Genomic DNA, 18901 nt, shown 5'->3' with positions numbered 1-18901 from the left:
TCTAGTGAGGTGTCAAGGCCACTTTAGTATGGTAAATCTAAATAAAACAAAATATTTAATAAAGGAATTCAAAGGGGCTCCTTGGCAGAACCACATTGAAATTTGCAGAATGGCCTCTTTGAAGACAGCCTGGTTAACCCAGGCACATCTTTTCCAGGCACCACTATTATACAAGGCTGATGTAATGCACCTTAATATCTCACAAAACAGTAGCAAACTGATATGCATCAAAACATGTTGTCCCACTGCCAGCCATATAGTTAAGGCCATTCCATACAAGTGTCACATTTTAGGTGCAGGAAATGTAATGGTTGAATCGCTCATTTTAATGCAAAAGGAGTCACTGTTTCAAAGATCATTCGGTCCACCCTGTAACACAAATAGTAATCTAACCACTTCATCAGAAGTCAGTGGGGTCTCTCCACCCACTCCAAATCATGGGCCGGTGGTACTTGCAATGCTTGCGACCCAACACTAAAGGGTTCAGACATAATGCAACATAGCTCAACCTATTACCAAATACTGCAAATGCAATTCAAGCTCAGTCCCCCTGTAATCATATCTTCATCGATTAGAAAATACAATTGTGGATACAGCCGCATTCATAGGTGGAATTGTAAATACACACACGAGGAAAAAAGGCAAGCATTAGTACATACTGTTATAACATGAAATGTATTTTGTTCCCTTCAACTTTCATCCTTTAAAAATATGTTTTTGACCTTTGTCTGCGGTTTGAATGGATGTGTAATATAGAATGATACGCAAAAGATTGCCTGAACTTGTATATACAGACTGTGAAGCATCCTGATGGCAATTATTCAATAAATGAATCAACTCTCCGGTTAGGTTTCATTTTTCCAAAGTGGGTTTGATTTATAGAACACAGGACTATATGAGAGGCCAGCTTATGGACAATGTTCTCAGTTATTTGCAGCACTGATTGAAGTACTATAGAGGTTTCTCACTGCCAGCGGGTATGGTAATGATTCATTATCTTGAAAATTAACGTTTTCCATCACAGCTGTTGATTGGATTGTGGTCTTATCCATGGGGCCCTGGTTGCTCAATAGTAAAGATGATTGCTGGGAGAAGGGGCAGCTAACCGTGGGGTGCAAGGAGAAAGCGTTGCTGGGGAGATGGTTTGTCGTGTAATGTGTGTAGTGTACGGATGAGACGAAGGCAGTGAGTTTTAAATGTGAGGTGAATGGTGGCCCGCCATGAGAAGGGATATGTCTTGGTCATTTCAGTGACTAAAATTGAAAAATCAAGGCCTGCATGGCTTATTGCCCTTAGCTGGTGTGGCCCTTTGTTAGGATGCCAGGAGAGGAAAGTCTTGTGAGGGGCATAGAAAGCAGGGGGGGGGGCAACCAATCAATCACTTCAGAACCACTAATACCAACAGAGATCCGCACAGAGGGAGGTACAAGTGACAGCATGGAAGGGGGATGGGATGAGGAAGGTGGGGATGATTTTTAAATATTTTCACAAATCTGCTTCCAATGACCTCCCTAACGATTAAACTGGTTGCAGTTTGTTTTGCTAACCAATGAAGGGTGTTTTTGCTTTTCAAGACCAAATACGGGGGTATTGTGCTCACACACAATACTCTTACCAAAATAGGCTGGATATGCACCAAATCTATCTTTCCACACTCAAAAAGCACAGCACTCACCAGCAGAAATGTTTCCTTCAATCTTAAAAAACAGAGCGAGAGAAAGTAATCCCACACAGGATTCAATGAATAGCTGCCGCGCCAGTTGCAGTAATTTGCGCACACAACATCAACAGCCTTGCTGGAAGACTGATGCCCTGAAGTTGGGACCACTTTCTTCCAGACACCCGAGTGGTCCTGATGATAACCAATCAGGAAAGCGAACCAGAGAACATAATACCACCCGTTGCTCGAAAAATGTATCAATTCCCTTTAGAAAACATCAGCACCCCTCTCCTACTTCCATGCACTTCAGTGATTTTGATATAACAAATAAATTAATGTAATTTGACTCGACTTTACCTCCATGTGGCTTATATTTACTGAGAATTAAGTGGATTACATATGTTTATTTGCACTCGGTCAATTAACGAGTTCGCTCAGGGATCGGTTTTATTACAGCCCTTCTTCGCATGCTGGGCATTTAGTAAATTTAGCATCACCTTGATATTGCAGGCTGAGACCTGTAACACCTAACTGGGGCTTCCAGTTTTTACTGATTCTTACAGATAAATACAGACAGAAAAACTAGACATTTTCTTGACTGTATTTATTTTTAAATACAAAAAAAAACAGAAAATAGGTCTTCTTCGGGTGATTCTCACTACTGTCAATCACAAGTGTTAGATCAGCAGGTGTGCAAACTGGCAGGTAAGGGACTTTAAAAAAGAAACAAATCTTTCCTAATGAAGCTTACACAAATGCAGGTATACAGCTGATTACACTATTCCACAATGCAAATGTTTTTAGGTGCCTGAACTCTACTGTATGTAGCTAAAACCTGCATTCAAATGTGACACGTTTATCAGTTAAATACATGTGGAAATATACCCATTACAACTTCATTTATACACTAAATACAAAATAAAAATGGATAAATACAGAACAAAAAATAAAAATGGAATAATACAGATGAAAACGTCAAAAAATAAATGCCATAAAAGCTGCATAACATACAAATAAACACAGAACATTTGGAAATTATTCAAGAGTTGATTACTGCATTTGTGGACGATCCCAGATGGGATATTAAATTAAACAATGCTCTGTATTTACATGGTCACATCAAGATAACATTGAGTGAATCGGTTTTCTCAGTTACAGGAGGCCCTGTGTCTTTAGATGACCATGTATAGATAAACCCTCGAGTAGAGATAAGACTCTGATTTGGGGAAATTCGTTTTTATGTGCAATAAACACAGAAAGGTTGATTTAAGATACAGGCCTACATCACAAAGGCAGAAGACTGTTACTGAGTGTGAACATTCTCCAAGTAGCAATCTGTGGCCAAATTTAGAATGAAGTGGGGTCAGGTTATTCCAGGTTCTGGCCAGCACCAGAGGGGTGGGGGACATAACCCAATGTGACTCTGGCTCACAAACAGACCTGCGCGGAGTACCGTACTTTGTGTTCACTCGAGTAATTTGGGGTAAGTAACTGACCTGCCTAACTAATCTTGTGCTCTGTTTGGTCTCATTATGATTCCTCTCTCCAGCCAGATCTACAAACGAGGCTTAAGATGCTCTGCGCCGGGGTCATCGAGCAGGAAGGAGCTGCATCAGTCTGGTAAAGACATGTTTTATAAAAAGAAATACTGAGGCTGAAGTCAAAGGATTGCATTAGAACCAGCCAAATATGACTTGAGACGTAAAGGGATCTGACATGTGCAAAAACGGGGATGGTGGTGATGGAAAGGGTCATTTTATAATACTTATCCTCTGGTCTCAACTCTAGGACATTTTACTTTGTTATCTTAAATGAGTATTAAAGAAGATTGTGTTATGTTTTTAAGTAGAACGCTGATAGCACAGCTAATCTACACTACAAAGCCAATCAAATCTTCACTTGAACAAACAGGTCTTTAAATACCCATATGTTTCCTTGATCTACCAACTAGATCTCTAGAAAAAATTATAAAAAGCCCGAATGAGGAACACATTACACGTGTATCTGTTAATAGCTGTAACAATGCCTGGTACAGTTATAAAAAAAGTTATTTATTAATATTGAATAAGCTGAAAAAACGGTATACAAAGAAGCTGTCCCCCCCCCAACCCAACACCAACCACATTTAAAAGTAACGGAACAGGTTAATGTGTTAAGAACAAGTTCTCTCACACGCTGTAGGCATACAGACACAAAGACAAGGCATTTACATTTAAATATGTACCATATTTACATACATGATCAGGTTTGTACCTTTGGTGGCCAAGGTACTGGTAGTGATCTAAAAACCAAATATGGTTACAATTTGATGGGTGTCCATACAGCTTGAATAGGCAAAATTTAATGGGAATGTATTTGAATTATTTGCAGAAATATTGTCTTAATTTACAGCATACAAGTGACTTTAATAAAAGATCTGTAGGGTAGAACGATAGAGAATTTCTTGAGGACAGCGACTGTTGAAGCCTCGACTTAGTTCTTATATCTGCCAGGAAAACATTATGCTGGCTAGAGATAGAACGAGAAATGAATTCCTCTCTGCAAGACAGACTGGCACAACAATGATGTATTTACAGTTCTGCTTAACATTAGGAGCTGGTCGGATAACCCAAAGAAAGGGAAGAAAGATTGTTAATAGCTCTATAAGGCAGATTGCTGTCTTTCTACGATGCAGCGGTGACCTCTTGCAAATTCTGCTGACATTCCTGAAATGTCTTCTTAAAGGAATCAGCCATCTCTTGAGTTTTAAACCTAACGGCAAATTGTTCAGCTCTTCCTTCACCATCTAAAAATTAAACAGGAAAAGACAGCTATTAATGCAAGATATTGAAATAGAACAAATCGCTTGTAGTTTTATTATTTCGTACGGGTGCCACCTCGCACCTGTTCACAGCCTGGAATATCCCGAGAGGCAAAGGAGATCGGAATTCGAATCCTATGGCTCAGGTGAAATGCATATCAGTGTACATTTCCCCTCACAGACATTGCAAGGTAATGGGAATGGTGGAAAAGCCAGCCCTAACTAGTTATTAATCTTTATGTTACTTGGAAATAAACTATATAGCATAACAAGGGACCACACTGAATGGGCTAGGAGCATTAAGTAGTTGACAGAATCAGCATCTTTGAGAAATTGCAAGTTATAAGGATTACAGACCTTAAATTTCAATCTTTTAATGGCTGCCAGAGCCAAATCCAGAGAGTTACATTAAAAGGTATCAACAATGGACCACGCTGAAGGACAGGCCGAAAAGGATACATACCAAGACGATGAAAACACAAGGAGCCCACAAGGAGTATAACTTGCCCCAGTAAGGTCATCCACTGCCATACTACCTACACTGCGCAAGACACTAACTGTAAAGATGAGAAAATTAATGAAAAAAAAAACACATTGGACATGTCTTAATGTTTCTGTTATTTGGACACTGAAGAGACGGTTGGGTCTGCCGGCTATTCTTGCCCAGAAAGGTATGAACACTTTTGAAGGCTGCTCTTTAGCAACCGCTCCAACACTAACTAGATCAGGATCAATAGTGATTCAACAACAGTAGCATTCAATAGGAACAAGTTACTGACCTTGGGTAACGCCGTATCTGGTAGAGAAAATATCTAGCCACATATTCCTTACCTTTGAATTTCCACTGGCGTCAGACTGGATCCAATGTAAATTCTCTTAGTAACAATTACTTAAAAGATGCTCCTTCATTATCAAATTATAAAACCCTTCATAGTTATGCACATTTTTACCAGCTAACCAACCTCTTAGTGATTGCATGGAGTAGGCTACAAAATCTACCCAGGTCGGACTCTGGGTTTTTGAACCTCCCTGAAACAGGTTCTATACTCTTCAGTAGTGAATTCAGAGGTCTCAATCAGGGTACCATTCATGAGATCACAGGATTCAGCACCTTTCTCACTGTGTGTCAGAAGTCTATTTCTGCACTTTCCTAAGCACATTCCCCACAGGATAGCACTCCACAGCTTCCTGTGAACCTGTCGTCTGCTAAGGCAGGCCCTCTCAAAAGCAATAAATCACCCTCACAGAATTTTGGGACAATCCCTTTCGGGGTTTTAGGGTAAAAATAATCACTTTTCTCCCAATGTATTATTGTGCTGCCACCAGAGATGGGTCCTAGGCCCACCTCTTTTCTCTCTTTCTCTATAGCTTATAGTTGAGCTTCTATAGCTGCCCTCCTGGCTAGTCTTTCCAGAACAAGCTCTTCACTTGGAAGTGTTTCTCTGTCAGGGGTGTCAGGGGGGTTTTCATCACTCCCATTTTCTGTATTCTGATATTCTGCAAGATAAGCGTCTTCCTCTGGATAGGCTTTGTCATACTCTGCCAAAAGCTTCTGGCCAGTTATTTGGCAATATCTGATCCAGGCCTGGGGTCATAAATTTTACGCAAGCCTCTAAGCTGTCTCACTGGCAGAGACAGGTAATGTGTGAGGTTGAGTTCCTCCACCTATATCAGCTCTTCTAGAGTACTGTTTCTAGTACTTGGTATTTTTACTAAGTTGGAAACCTTTTTGGAGAGGAATGTACTACAAAAACCTATACATACGTATGTGGAGATGTCCGCAGAAGACAGGAAAGGTGGAGGTTTCGAGCTGTAGGTCCGTGAACATCATTTTGTAAGATGTAAATAGTCCTTCTGTAGTACTGTCTTATGTATTACAAAATACAGTTTGTGAATTGAACACAATATCCATACTAACAGCCTCTCCATGTCCAAGCAAATATGAAATAGTCCACACTGCATCATAGATACAGCAATAAGCCAGATTGTTGAATATGCCTTCCTAATCATGGATAGTGGCGAGTTCTGCTTATTGATCCTCCTAGATCTGGCAGCAGTCTTGCTCACAACCAACCACGAAGCCCTACTGAACAACTTTCTTCCAAAAACAGGCTTCAACACCAATATGTTGAAAGGGGTCACTTCTTATATGTCACATAAAGATCAAACAATCCAAAGAAACTCCCCGAGATTACGATGGATTCCAGTAACATGAAATTACACCTGCATGCCAAACACACTGTACTCTACAAGAAAATCACAACAAACAGCAATTTTTCAGAGACATAATTGCACTCATCCAAGACTGGGGCATTATATTTTTTAGTGGTGCGGTGACTAATTCTGAAAATCTATGAACTTCTACGTGAACTACAGACAGCTCAGAAACGAATGGACAATCATGATTCTGTGGTTCCAAGCTTCTGTTGTCTGAAATTGGTGCTCTAAATCAAAGGTTTTTGGAGTTAATGCATGTGCTATATGCAGCACAATTTTAGAATAATCTAAAGCATAGACCTGTTCGGAGTCTGCATAGTGCTAAAATGGGATCATGATACAGCCTACCGGAGGTTAAGTTGACATCTAAAATTGAGTCAAACTAAAACAGAGCTATCCTCATCGCCAACACCTATACAAAAAGTTCATGCAGTCAGGAAAAGTATAGCAGAAAAGGCAAACCCTGGATCTTCTGCACCGGGGCAATGGTTTGCTCGTCAGCATCCCACACCCCTCTAGTCCACCCCAAAGCCTTTTGCATTCAGTAGTTAGACTGAAAGGACTAAGGCAGAAATATCACAACACCCTGTATGAACTGCACAACCCTCCCCCGCCCCCTATCACAATCCCAGCACACACCACAGTAAGCCAAGAGCAACATCTAACAAAGCAACTTATGTGGCAGAAGCAAATCCACATTTTAAATGGTCAGTGTAACATACAGTTCTGATTTTCCAGAGTAGAAACTCAGATGCCATAAAACAATTCCAGAGAACAAGCCTTCCCATGCTACGCTCTCAGGGTTAACAGCATCCCTCCACAAATCCACTTTGGCACTTCACTCCACCATTTCAGAAAGAAGCTATAAACCCTGAACACCATGTCCAAGACAGGTAGATCGATCTGAACACTCATCATCAAAAAGTAAATATCCCTTTCCTTCATTCTTCTTCTCAACATCATATGCTGTTTTCTTAAAACTCACTATGCTGCTCTCGAGGTCTGAGTTACACAAGCACCAATGCTAAGCCCCAGTTGCAGAACAAAAACACAGGAAACACTAACTTTCAGCTGCCTAGGTATGCTATTGTGCAAGAACCCAATCAGTTGCACTGTATTGCACTTAACTGTGCTGCTATGTTAACAGCACTTCCGATGGCCGCAACACATATGTATTTCTTAAATATATCTGCTAGCCAGGGCACTAGCTTATCAAGCTGTGACCTATTACCTACCTTGGGTGTCCTATGAACAAGTTACCTTAGTCCGACTAGCCTCAAATCTTATGTGAAAATTCCCAAATGTATGAACAGATGAAAATGCATCAAAACTAACTGTTGGCAGACTTTGGAAAAACAAGTCATTGAAGCATGTGTCTTGAGTACCCAGCAATAATACCCATAACAAAACAGAGAAATATTGGATCTGGAGAAGTTTATTTTTAAAATGTTTTTAAATCTCTTATTTATTAATGTTAACATGTTATAAATACTATTGCAGTACCACATTTCCTTCAGTGATTAGTGTTCCATTTACAACTGTATGAGAGTTTCGTCCGTTATCTGGGTTGCTTCTCGTACAAGTAGTCCATTGACCAGAAGAGGAACGACGTCTAGTTATGTGCAGCATTTCCCCAATCTTTGCATTTCTCCTACCAAGAAACTGTTTACAATATTCCTATGAATTATTTCCAACTGACACTATATTTTTTAACCTTTTTTGGGCATCCCCTACCTTCTTACATTCCCTTTCTTGCCTTCATGCACCAGTCCATATCTCTTTTCCATTCTTCTGTTTCTGGGAGGGGCTTTCTCCCCATAACTTGGTAATGTTTAGTTTTGCAGCAAACAAAAACAGATAATAGAATATTTTGCTGTATTTACCTGTGGCATCTTCATTCTGTATTCCCAAAAGGTACAGTTTCGTATTGCAGTCTATGTGAACATCCAACATCAGGGTCAAACATCCCCTTGTTTCCTCCCAGTAACATGTTAGACAAGGACATAGCCATAAGAAGTGGCTACAGCAGCCTGCTTGACTTGGCCACAATCCTCGCAAGGCATTACTATGTTTTGATCCCACCTATTTTGGCCACGTGAATCCTACCATCTTCAATCCTATGGAGTATTTTGAAACCGTATTAGTCAGAGTCCAGCCTTAACTGATACCTCTCTCTGGATTTTGGGGTGCTTCTTTCCATTCACTATCACTCCATTCATTCAAGTCAGTTGTCAACTTGCCTGAATAAATTTTTAATTTTAGTATGTCAGGGTTATTACGTTTTTTGTGAGGTGTTTGGTGAGGAGCCTGTCTTCTAGTGGGGAACAATTCTCTACTCCGTGTCTTTACAATACCATATATGGACCACAAAAGTGTGTACGAGTCTGAAATATTTATGTTTCAGTGCCAGCTCAACTGTATTTTATTTTAAATCTAAGGATATCAGTCCATTTTATTCCCACACATCTTCCAGCTTCCCAATTCCAATGACAACTCACTTTTGGAATCCTGAAATATTACAGACCTCTCTCAATAGGTTGCTGTTCCAAAGTGGGGGTTAGAAGTTTCTTCCATCCCATCCATTTTGTTGCTTTTCCTCAGTCTCTAGCAACTGATCGTGTACAAGGCGGTAACCCTCCTGGCCTTACTCTCCTATATAAGGTAGAGGAGTAGCGCTGGGGACCTATGGCGTGGCTATCTATCCTGATTGAGAACTCATCTAGTGGTGGAAGCCCAGTCATTCACCACCAATAACTAGGCAGCCCACAAATACTAATGAATATCTGGGACGGCAATGCTTCCGTCATACATAATCCACCCTAAGGTTAGTTTTCAGAGTTCTGTTCTTAGAGGTTCCTTAGCTCACAGTAGCTTCGCTTATGCCTCTAATTTATTAAATACGTAATTTAGGATTGGTGCAATAATAATAATGTGTACTAATATCTTGGTTTATAATAAATATGTGTCTATACAAGGAGTACTGGTTCCTGGTTTTCATTTAAGTTGTGTCATAGCCAAATCGCAAGTTGTATGGTAGGATACCCTCTTTTCTTGTACCTATAAACATTTTATGGAGATAGGTGGAATTTCTTTTAGCCATTTGCTTATAAAATCTATATTTGTAGCCCAGGCTTTTCCCGTCTGACGTTCTTGAAGGGATGTTGCAATTTCCTCTATAGGTATTTCGGCTTCAGGGTTTTCAATTTTCCAGTTCATTGTCTGGGCATATTTATGTCTGTCGAGAATACCTGCTGCTTCATGGTGGGGTGGTGATGCATAAAGGGATTGTTAGAATTCAGCAAAGGTCTTATGTTACCTTGAGTGGTGTACCATCCCAATGAACAAGTTACTTTCCTTTGGAAACGCCTTTTCTGGTAAAGACACAATCTAACTGTAGATTCCTTACCTTAGAATATTGCCCAGGCGTCAGACTGGATCTGGAAAATCTTGAGCAGTACCTATGCGCACCGGTAGGTAGCACCGAAGGCTTTGCGTCAAATTCGTCCGCGCTGGAGTCGACGTGCACAGTACCTATATAGGCACCACCCCAGTGAGCTGAAATCAGTTTCTGTTGTGGCACACTCCAAGCCCATAGACGAGGAGCCATGTCAGAATGGCTGTGATCAGAAAAGGCATCATTGAAGGTTAAGTATCTTGTTCTTTTGGAAGAGACTTCAAACCGCAGATTCCTTAGCTTAGAAGAGATACAATAGCAATAACCCTTCTCAGAGGAGGGGCTGCTTACTGACAATCCAGAAAGTCCTACCAGACCGAGCGGGAAAAATGCCTCTGTTGACGGATCTGACTGTCTAGACAATAGTGCTTTGTTTAATGTATTTAGCGTTGGCACGCAGCTGTCTAGGACAGGTACCCCGCAGGCTAATACAGTAGTCACAGCCTTGGCTCTGGTGGAGTGAGTCCTTGAGTCTTCAGGGGGCTGCTTCTTCGCCAATGCATAGCAAACTGTAATGCAGAGTACAATCCAATCAATTGACACTTGGTTCTCTTCTGCACAGCCTTTTCCTTCTTTGCTCCAGTGAATCCAATTAAAAGCTGACCGTCCAGTCGGTGTTCCTTGGTAGGATCATGCTAAAAACTAAGGACCCACTTTGGATCCAAACAGTGGAGCCTCTCCTCCTCTTCAGACAGGTGAGGCGGAGCAAAGAACATTAGAAGGGTGATCGTCTGACCGGTATAAGGTTCACCACCTTAAGTGCAAAGGAGGAACGGGTTCGGGGAACTGGTTTGTCCTGGTAGGAGGTAGTAGATGGTGATTGAACAGAGGGCATGAAGCTCACTCACCCTCTGGGTGAGATGTAATGGCCACCAAAAAGACAGTTTTAAAAGTCAAAAGCTTGAGAGAACTATTATGTATGGGTTCAAAGGGAGAACATATCGGGCCCAAACCAGATTTATATCCCACTGGGCATTTCAAAGGGAAAAGACAGAAACGTGCTGGAAACCTTTCAAGAAACTGGTCACCATAGGTGACTTAGATAGGACGGGCTGATCCAGCAACTGCAGAAACGTCTAAATAGCCCAAAAGCAACCTTTAAAAGTTGCCAGAGAAAATCCTTGCTGGGCTAACGATAACACAAACCGTAACACCTCAGACAGTTTGGCATGAAGTGGGTCAACATGGTTGTCTGAACACCAAGCCACAAACCTGTCCCAATGGCAGGGATATGCTGATTTCGTCAAGGGACACATGGCTGCCAGAATAACACCAACAACCTTGGAAAGAAAGTCAAAAACGCTTAACTGTTACTGCTCATTCTACAAGTATGAAGATGGAGCGTGCACAAGATGGGATGCGGGACCTATCCCTGCTGCTGCAAGGTGATCCATCCGAAGGGCCAGCCGGATCGAAGGACAAATGCTCATGTCCAGGAGTTCGAGATACCACACTTCTGTGCCCAATCCAGAAACACTAGGATGATTTGGGCCCTCTTTTTGAGGACTCAGGGTGGGACTGATGTCAACGGACAGGTGTACAGCAGTCCCGAAGTCCACAGTGGAACGAGTCTCTGAGTGCGAGCCGCTTTGTCAACTCCAACGTGCAAAAGTGCTGACATTGCGTGTTCTTGATGGTGGCAAATGTATCAAGCCATAGTTCTCCCCTTTCGCGGAATAGAGAGAAAGCACCACCCCAGGTGTAGACGCCATTCGTGGTCCGCAAGGCATCAACGGCTAAGTTTATTTGCCCTGGTTGTCCGAAATCCCGCCAGGTGTTGTATGACCATGAAGATGTTCTGACATCCCAGCCACTTCCAAAGGTGCAGGGCCTCCCATCACAGAGTTCACGACTCGACCACCCCCTGCCTGTTGCAGTACCACATGGCAGTGGTGTTGTCCATGAACACCTGAACCAACTCCCCTTGAAAGATGGAGTTAAGGCTTTAAATGCCAAGCGGATGGCCCACAACTCCAACAAATTGTCATGGAGCCGGGTCTCCACCAGAAAACCAGAGTCCTCTGATCTCCACTTCTCCCAGGTGGATGTCCCAACCAAGATGTGAGGTAGCGGTTTCCATGGTCAGTTCCAGGAGGGGAAGTGAGATGGGTGTGTCACTGAACAGATTGCAGTTTAATATCCATTGCAGTTCTTGGTGTTGTGCCCACTGGAACTTTAGATCCCACTGCAGAGCTCACATTTGCCACCATTTGTGCTTCAACAGCTGGATGGAAGAGGCCATCACACCCAGCAGTCTCAAAGTATCAGCAAGATCCAGGACTAAGGCTGACATCAGGATCATAGCCGGAAAGTCCTAGACTCTCTGAACTGCAGAGTAGGCACAAAACTTCACAGCGCCCAGAACAGTTCAGATGAAAGGGAACATTTAAAAGGAGCTAGGTTTGACTTCATCATGTTCATAGTGAATCCCAATGAATGAATAAGGTTTGCCTTAGTCTGGAGATGGGTGATGACTGCCTTGGGCTAGGCTGCCTTTAGCAGACAGTTGTCGAGGTAGGGGAAAACTGGGCCTGACCTCAGAAGATGAGCCTCAACCACCACTATCACTTTCGTGCACTATGAGGCCAAAAGGGAGCAATCCAAATTGGAAATGCTTTGAGCCCGCCGTGACCCGTAGGTAATGTCTGTGGGACAGGGATATGAAATTAAGTGTTGTGCAGGACCAGTGCTACAATCTAGCCTCCAGGGGGTCTAGGGCAGATATGGCATTTTGAATCTATCTTTACGCAGGAATCGGTTGTGAGGGATAAAGGCCTCCATTCTTTTTTAGCACCAGAAAGCGGAAGTAGCAAGCATGACCTACTTATGGTTTCGGCACCAGCTTGATGGTTTCTTCGGCCAAAAGAGCCTGCATTTCCTGGCATACCAAGGACAGATGGTCCTCAGACAGCCATTGGACGGCCGATGAGCGGAGTTGCGATAAATAGAAGGGTGTAACTCCGTAACCGATCTGCAACACCCACTTGTCTGTGGTGACATTCTGTCAATCTGAAGTGTCAGATCCTGGCCCTTACCAGATGTCAGTTCTCCAATGCAATGAGCTTTAACTCTTTCTCCCGAATCACCTTAGAGTGCATCGACAAACAGTCGGAGATAGACTGAGTTGTGGCCCGACCCCAACCACCAAAGACAGACCAAATAGGGATCAGTCACAGGCATCAGTCTATGACATTCCTCGCAATGCTTAAAAACCCATAGGTTTTAGAGGGGACATGTTCCTAGCACACTGGAAACAATAAAAAAAAAACACCTTGACAAAAGTCATGAAAAAGTTGGTCAAAAAGTGACTGAGGTAGCTCTCCGGATCCACAACTGTTGGCACAGAAAGAAAGGAACAGATGTCAGATTGCTGGAGTGGCATTAATATAGGCTTCGCAAACATCACTTCGTGCCACCTACCGGTATGCAGAGGTACTGCTCAAGATTCTGTGGATCCAGCCTCACAGCTGATGAATATTCTACGGTAAGGAATCTGCGGTTAGAAGTCTACTCCAGAATTCTGTTTTACAACAAATTGTCTGAACATACTTTCTAAATTGTTTTTTCCATTACTGCCTTTCTGTGGTTAGTTCCAGGGCAAGTCTGTACCTGCACCATATGATTTGATTTTCAGTGGCAAAACTTGACACTAATATTTCAGCACTTGTGTTGCTCAAAGGCCCACTTGCCTTTGCTTTTACATGCATGTGTAACGAATATGTCAATGATAATCTGTTTTTATCATCTTTTCCTTTTTGGGTCCTCACATGACCTCTCAACATGATGCGGATCTGGATGAAAAAGACAAAATCAAGGCATTACCTGGAGGAAGGATGACAGAGGGGCTGCTGTCAGATCAGTGTTCGATTGCCTAGCAAGGCGTGGTCTTTAAGGGTGGGGTTTATATAGTTTTGGGACAAAAATGGCCCTTGAGAATTGCATATCTCACAGGATCTTGTAGTCTCTCCTTTCAGTGTCTACACATGGCTCCTATACTATATGTAGTCATTAATGCTTTTTAAGTGGTCACTTTTAGGAGGAAACAAGTGGTGACCAGCCAAATTCCCCAGTTTCTCCCCGGTTACTTCTACTGACAAGTGACATGCTTCCAAGGAATTGTGTCCCTTGAATGTACTCTCCGAATATGTAGGATTTCCATACTATTATTTAAGATTCAACTGAGTTTTTCTTTTCTGTAAAGCAGTATTCAGTAACCTCGAACAATTCTTATTTTTTCCAAGAGGGTCAGGTTCATTCCTCTTCCCATTATCAGCATCCCATATAGAATTTGGATCAATAGTGGTCCTATCCTATCAAGAGTCATGGTCTGAAACATAAGCAGGAGACATATAGCTCATATATTAATGTATTTATTTTTTACTTTTTTATTTTATTTTAGAGGTTTTATATAGCGCTGGCTGGACCCGGGGGCATCAGAGCGCTTTACATATTGTGAGCCAGAAGGTAAAAAACACCGGGACCCAAAAACATTGAAGTATTATATATACACAACATATACATCAACATATGGGGGACTTCAGGAGTATAAATATGGGAAGACAAAAAACACCATACTGTGGAGTAAGTGGTAATAATAATTACATAGGCACAAAAAATTAAGAAGAGCGCTGGGAAGATAGGGGAGTAAGGAAAGGGAGGATAGTGGTCAGTTAGGTTGATAAGGAAAGGGAGGGTAGGTCAATACATTGGATGGGGTTGGAGAGGGATGATGAGGGCTGAGGGTTGACGACGGAAGGGGGGTGTGAGGGAATGCGAGGGTGGTAGACAGGGGGAGGGGGGAGGTGATGAGAGGAAGGGCGGGTAAGGCAGGTCGCAGGGGGGCGGACGCATCTACGGTCGGACAGAGGTGGCCAGTATAGGGGAGCAGATAGGGATTACGGTCCCCAGCATTTATTGAGGAGATGTAGTTTGAGTTCTTTTTTGAAGATGAAATAGGAAGGATTGCATCAAAGTTTAGTAGGCAGGGCATTCCAAATGCAGGGAGCATTGCCGGAAAAGGATCGAGACTGAGTGGATTTCTTTTTCATAAGGGGGGGATAAGAAGGAAGGAGTTAGTGCTTCTCAAGGATCGGGAGCAGCCAGCTTTACTAAGTTTGTTAGTGAGGTAGGATGGTGTGTTCTGATGGAGAGTTTTGTGTGTAATGCAGGCCGTTTTGTAAGTGGACCTACCTTCAATGGGGAGCCATTTAAGGGTTTTGAGGGCAGGGGAAATGTGGTCGAATCGTTTGCAGTCTGTGATAAGCCTCGCAGCAAGGTAGAGAACAGATTTTAGAGGTGCTAGATGGATCTTGGGAATTCCAGTAAGAATGGCATTGCCGTAGTCAATTCGTGAGAGTACAAGGGATTGGACTGCTAGTTTGAAATCATCGATAGGGATGAAGGGCTTGATTTTCTTCAGGTGGCGGAGAGTGAAGAGGGCCCCTTTGGTAGAATTGTTGATGTGGACCTTGAGGGTGAGGAGGTTGTCAAGGGAGAACCCTAGTGATTTGACTGAGTCGGACAGGGATAAGGAGCAGTTGAAGGCATTAAGGTCTTTGATCCAGTTGTGAATGGGGAGCTGATTGTTTTTTTGGGAAAAATAATTATTTCAGTTTTTTGGGGGTTGGGTTTGAGGTGATTCATGTGGAACCAGGCTTGAATCTTGATGAGAGCGTTGTTGAGGTGAAGGATGTCAGCATGAGTTTTAATCTTATAGTGGAGTTGGGTGTCATCGGCATACAGATGGTAGTTGATCCTGGCTTGTTTGAGAATGAGTGTTAGGGGTTCCATGAAGAGGTTAAAGAGAGAGGGAGAGAGGATAGAACCTTGCGGAACTCCTAAGGAGATGGGGGTAGGCTTAGATAGGCAGTTCTGGACTTTGATTTGTTGAGTGCGGTGTTGAAGGTAAGAGACAAACCATTTGTGTGTCATACCATTTAGGCCAAATCTATCTCTAAGAATATTAAGTAGAGCAGAGTGATTAACAGTATCAAACGCTGCGGAGAGATCTAGGAGGATCAGAAGGCTAGATTTGTTATTGTCGAGTGAGTGGTGGATGTCGTCTACAATGTTGAGCATGGCGGTTTCCGTACTGCATCCTCTCCTAAAGCCAGATTGGAAGGGGTCAAGTAAGTTAAAGTGTTCAATGTGTCTGTCTAGTTGGAGAAGGACGCATTTTTCAATGGCTTTAGAGAGGAGGGGAAGGGTGGAGATGGGACGGAGATTGTTGAGATCATTTGGGTCCGCCAGTGGATTTTTGATAATGGGAGAAATTTGTCCTAGTTGCAGGGAAGAGGGGACACAACCGGTGGCAAGGGAGGTGTTGATAATAGCAGTCCAGGGAGGGGTGAAGATATGTTTGAGGTTTTGGACAAGATTGGAGGGGAGTGGGTCTTTGGTGTGGGAGGAAGGCTTAAGTTCAGTAATGATTTTGAAGACTTCTCTTTCTGTGACAGGCTGGAAATTAAGCCATTCGGCATTATTTTTAAGGAGCGTGTTAGGTAGCTTAGGGTCAAGGAGAGTGTGGGGCAGGGAAGGGAGAGCGAGATCAGAGTTACGATGGGTCGTAGCGGGAGTAAGGGGAGTTATGATGGAGGGGGGTAATAAAGGATGTCAGGAGTGGTAGTAGGGATCACAGTGGGGAGGAAGGAATGCTCAATCTTTTTAATTTTGTCAGAGAAAAAGAGAGCTATTTCCTCACATCTAGTCGTCGAGGCTGGTGGAGCATGGGGAACAGAAGCAGTTTGATTGCATACGATGTTGAAAAGTTCTCTAGGCCTGTTCTTAGCTCGGTCTAGTTGAGTCCTGAAGAAGGAAGCTTTTTGTCTCAAGAAGTGTTTTTTGTATGACGACCTAGCAAGTCTGAGGCGGGCAAGGTTGGAAGGGGAGGGGTGCTGTCGCCAAGATCTCTCCGTCTGTCTGAGTGTGCGTCTTTCCTTATTTAGCTCTGTGTTAAACCAAGATTTTGAGGGGATATTTCTTTGGTTTTTGAGTTTGAGCGGGGCTAGTATGTCAAGGGTGTCACTGACAGCTTTGTTATAGTGTTCAGTTAGCTCGTTCGCATTGAGGGAGGGGGGATGGCGAGAAGTTGGGCATGGACGCTAGATTCAAGAACGCCGGGAGGAATGTGGCTAAGATTTCTGGTCAGTTTCATAGGTTTAATAGTTTTGGTGGGCGGGGGAAAGGTATGGGTAGTTATGGAGCACAGGATGAGGTGATGGTCGGACCAGTCTATGGGAATGATGTTAGATAGGAGGGCTAGATCCTTGCTGGTAATGATAGCGTCAAGGATGGCTCCTTTAGCATGGGTTGGTGCTTGACAGATTTGATTGAGTTCATTTATTTCGAGAAGGTTAGAGAGGAGGGAGATTGAGGGATCTTTGGTTTCATTCCAGTGGAGGTTAAGATCTCCCAGGAAGATGTTTTTAGAAGTGGAGATTGAGGATTGGGTAAGCAGGTTAGATAGCTCGTCAATGAATGGGTGGGAATTTCCGGGGGGATTATATATATTGTGAAGGCGGATGGGGTTGGAGCCCTGTATTTTGAGTTCAGCTACAAGGTATTCAAAGGAGGAGACTTCGGCGTTATTGATAAGGGAGTGCTGTAGTTCGTCTTTTAAGATGATAGCTACCCTCCCCGCCTATCCTGATGGGTCTATCTTTCCTAAGGATGGAGTTACCCGGGGGTACGAGGAGATCAAGAATGCTTGCAGAGTGGGTATTAAGCCAGGTTTCAGTAAGAAACGCGATGTCAATGGATTCACTAAGGATTGTTTCAGAGATTTCTGTGGCATGTTGGGTCGCGGAGCGACAGTTAACTAGCATGCAGGCGAGGGGTTTAGTTGTCGGTTTGGGAGAGGGGAGGGTGTTGATGGTGGTAAGATGAGGAGGGGGTCTGGGTGAGACCGGTGAGCACGACTCGTCCCCAGTATAATGGGGATGTTCGCAAAGGGGGGAGGCGTATACACGGTGTATGCGCAGGGAGGATAGGAGTTAAGAAGGTCAGAGACCTCCCCAGGGGAGAGGGTGCAAGAGGAGCGGAGTGGTCTCCGCGCTCGGCACAGCAGGGGGGTTGTTTTCAACGGTTTGGCGGTGGGAGGGTTTAAAAGATCCGTGCTAGTAGCGTTTCTTAGGGCAGTGAGGTCGTTGGATTTGAGGTTGTAGAAATCGTTCCTGAGTTGAGAGAGATCTCTCGTAAGAGTGGCAAGGTAATGTTCAATGTTGCGAAGGGAGTGTGAGAGAGTAGTGTGGGGGGAAGTAGGGTGTGGGGGGGAGGAGGACAAAGGGGGTTCAGAGTTTGCAGTAGATGGTGGTCTTTTCTGGGGGGGCAGTGAGCAGGTACACGCATGAGGCCTATTTTGAGGAGGAGATGAGCGGAGACCGGCAGGAGAGCAGGGAGGGCTGTAATTGTAGGGGAGGAGGAGTGGCATGGCGGGGTAGGGTGGAGAAGTGAACTCGGGGGATAAGGAGTTAAGAGATAAAGGGGTGGAGCAGTTCCGGTGTGGTGTAGGGGTGATGGGGGGGAAAATGGGAGCGGAGATGTTCTGAGGAGGAGTGGATGAGTCGGGAGAAGGGGGGTGCGGATAAGTGTGATTGTGAAGGTGTAAGGATGAGTTGGGAGAGGAGGATTGGGGAGGGGGAGGAGGATGTAGGGAGGGGGGATCTGGGTGGGGAGAGGTATGATTCGGGGTGTGTGTGTAAGTTGGGAGGGGGTAGCAGCGGAAGGTGAGGGAAATCGAGGTGGGGAGTAGTGCGGTTAGGTAGTTGTGAGG

The 18901-nt window shown here is 43.6% G+C and overlaps 1 protein-coding gene across 1 annotated transcript in view; it reads right to left on the bottom strand.

Annotated features, from left to right (window-relative positions):
- Window positions 1-3665: 3665 nt before the first annotated feature.
- Window positions 3666-18901, bottom strand: part of LOC144773228 (E3 SUMO-protein ligase RanBP2-like) — a 559200-nt gene continuing 543964 nt past the window's right edge. Inside the window, exon 28 of the mRNA XM_078658126.1 lies at window positions 3666-4445. Within this exon, the coding sequence (XP_078514252.1) occupies window positions 4324-4445 (122 nt within the window). The 3' untranslated portion in view covers window positions 3666-4323. The remainder of the gene's footprint in view (window positions 4446-18901) is intronic.

Source organism: Lissotriton helveticus, chromosome 8 (assembly GCF_964261635.1).
Source record: "Lissotriton helveticus chromosome 8, aLisHel1.1, whole genome shotgun sequence".
Taxonomy (NCBI): Eukaryota; Metazoa; Chordata; class Amphibia; order Caudata; family Salamandridae; genus Lissotriton; species Lissotriton helveticus.
Note: the sequence above shows the minus strand (reverse complement) of the source record. Positions and strands in the feature narration are given on the sequence as shown.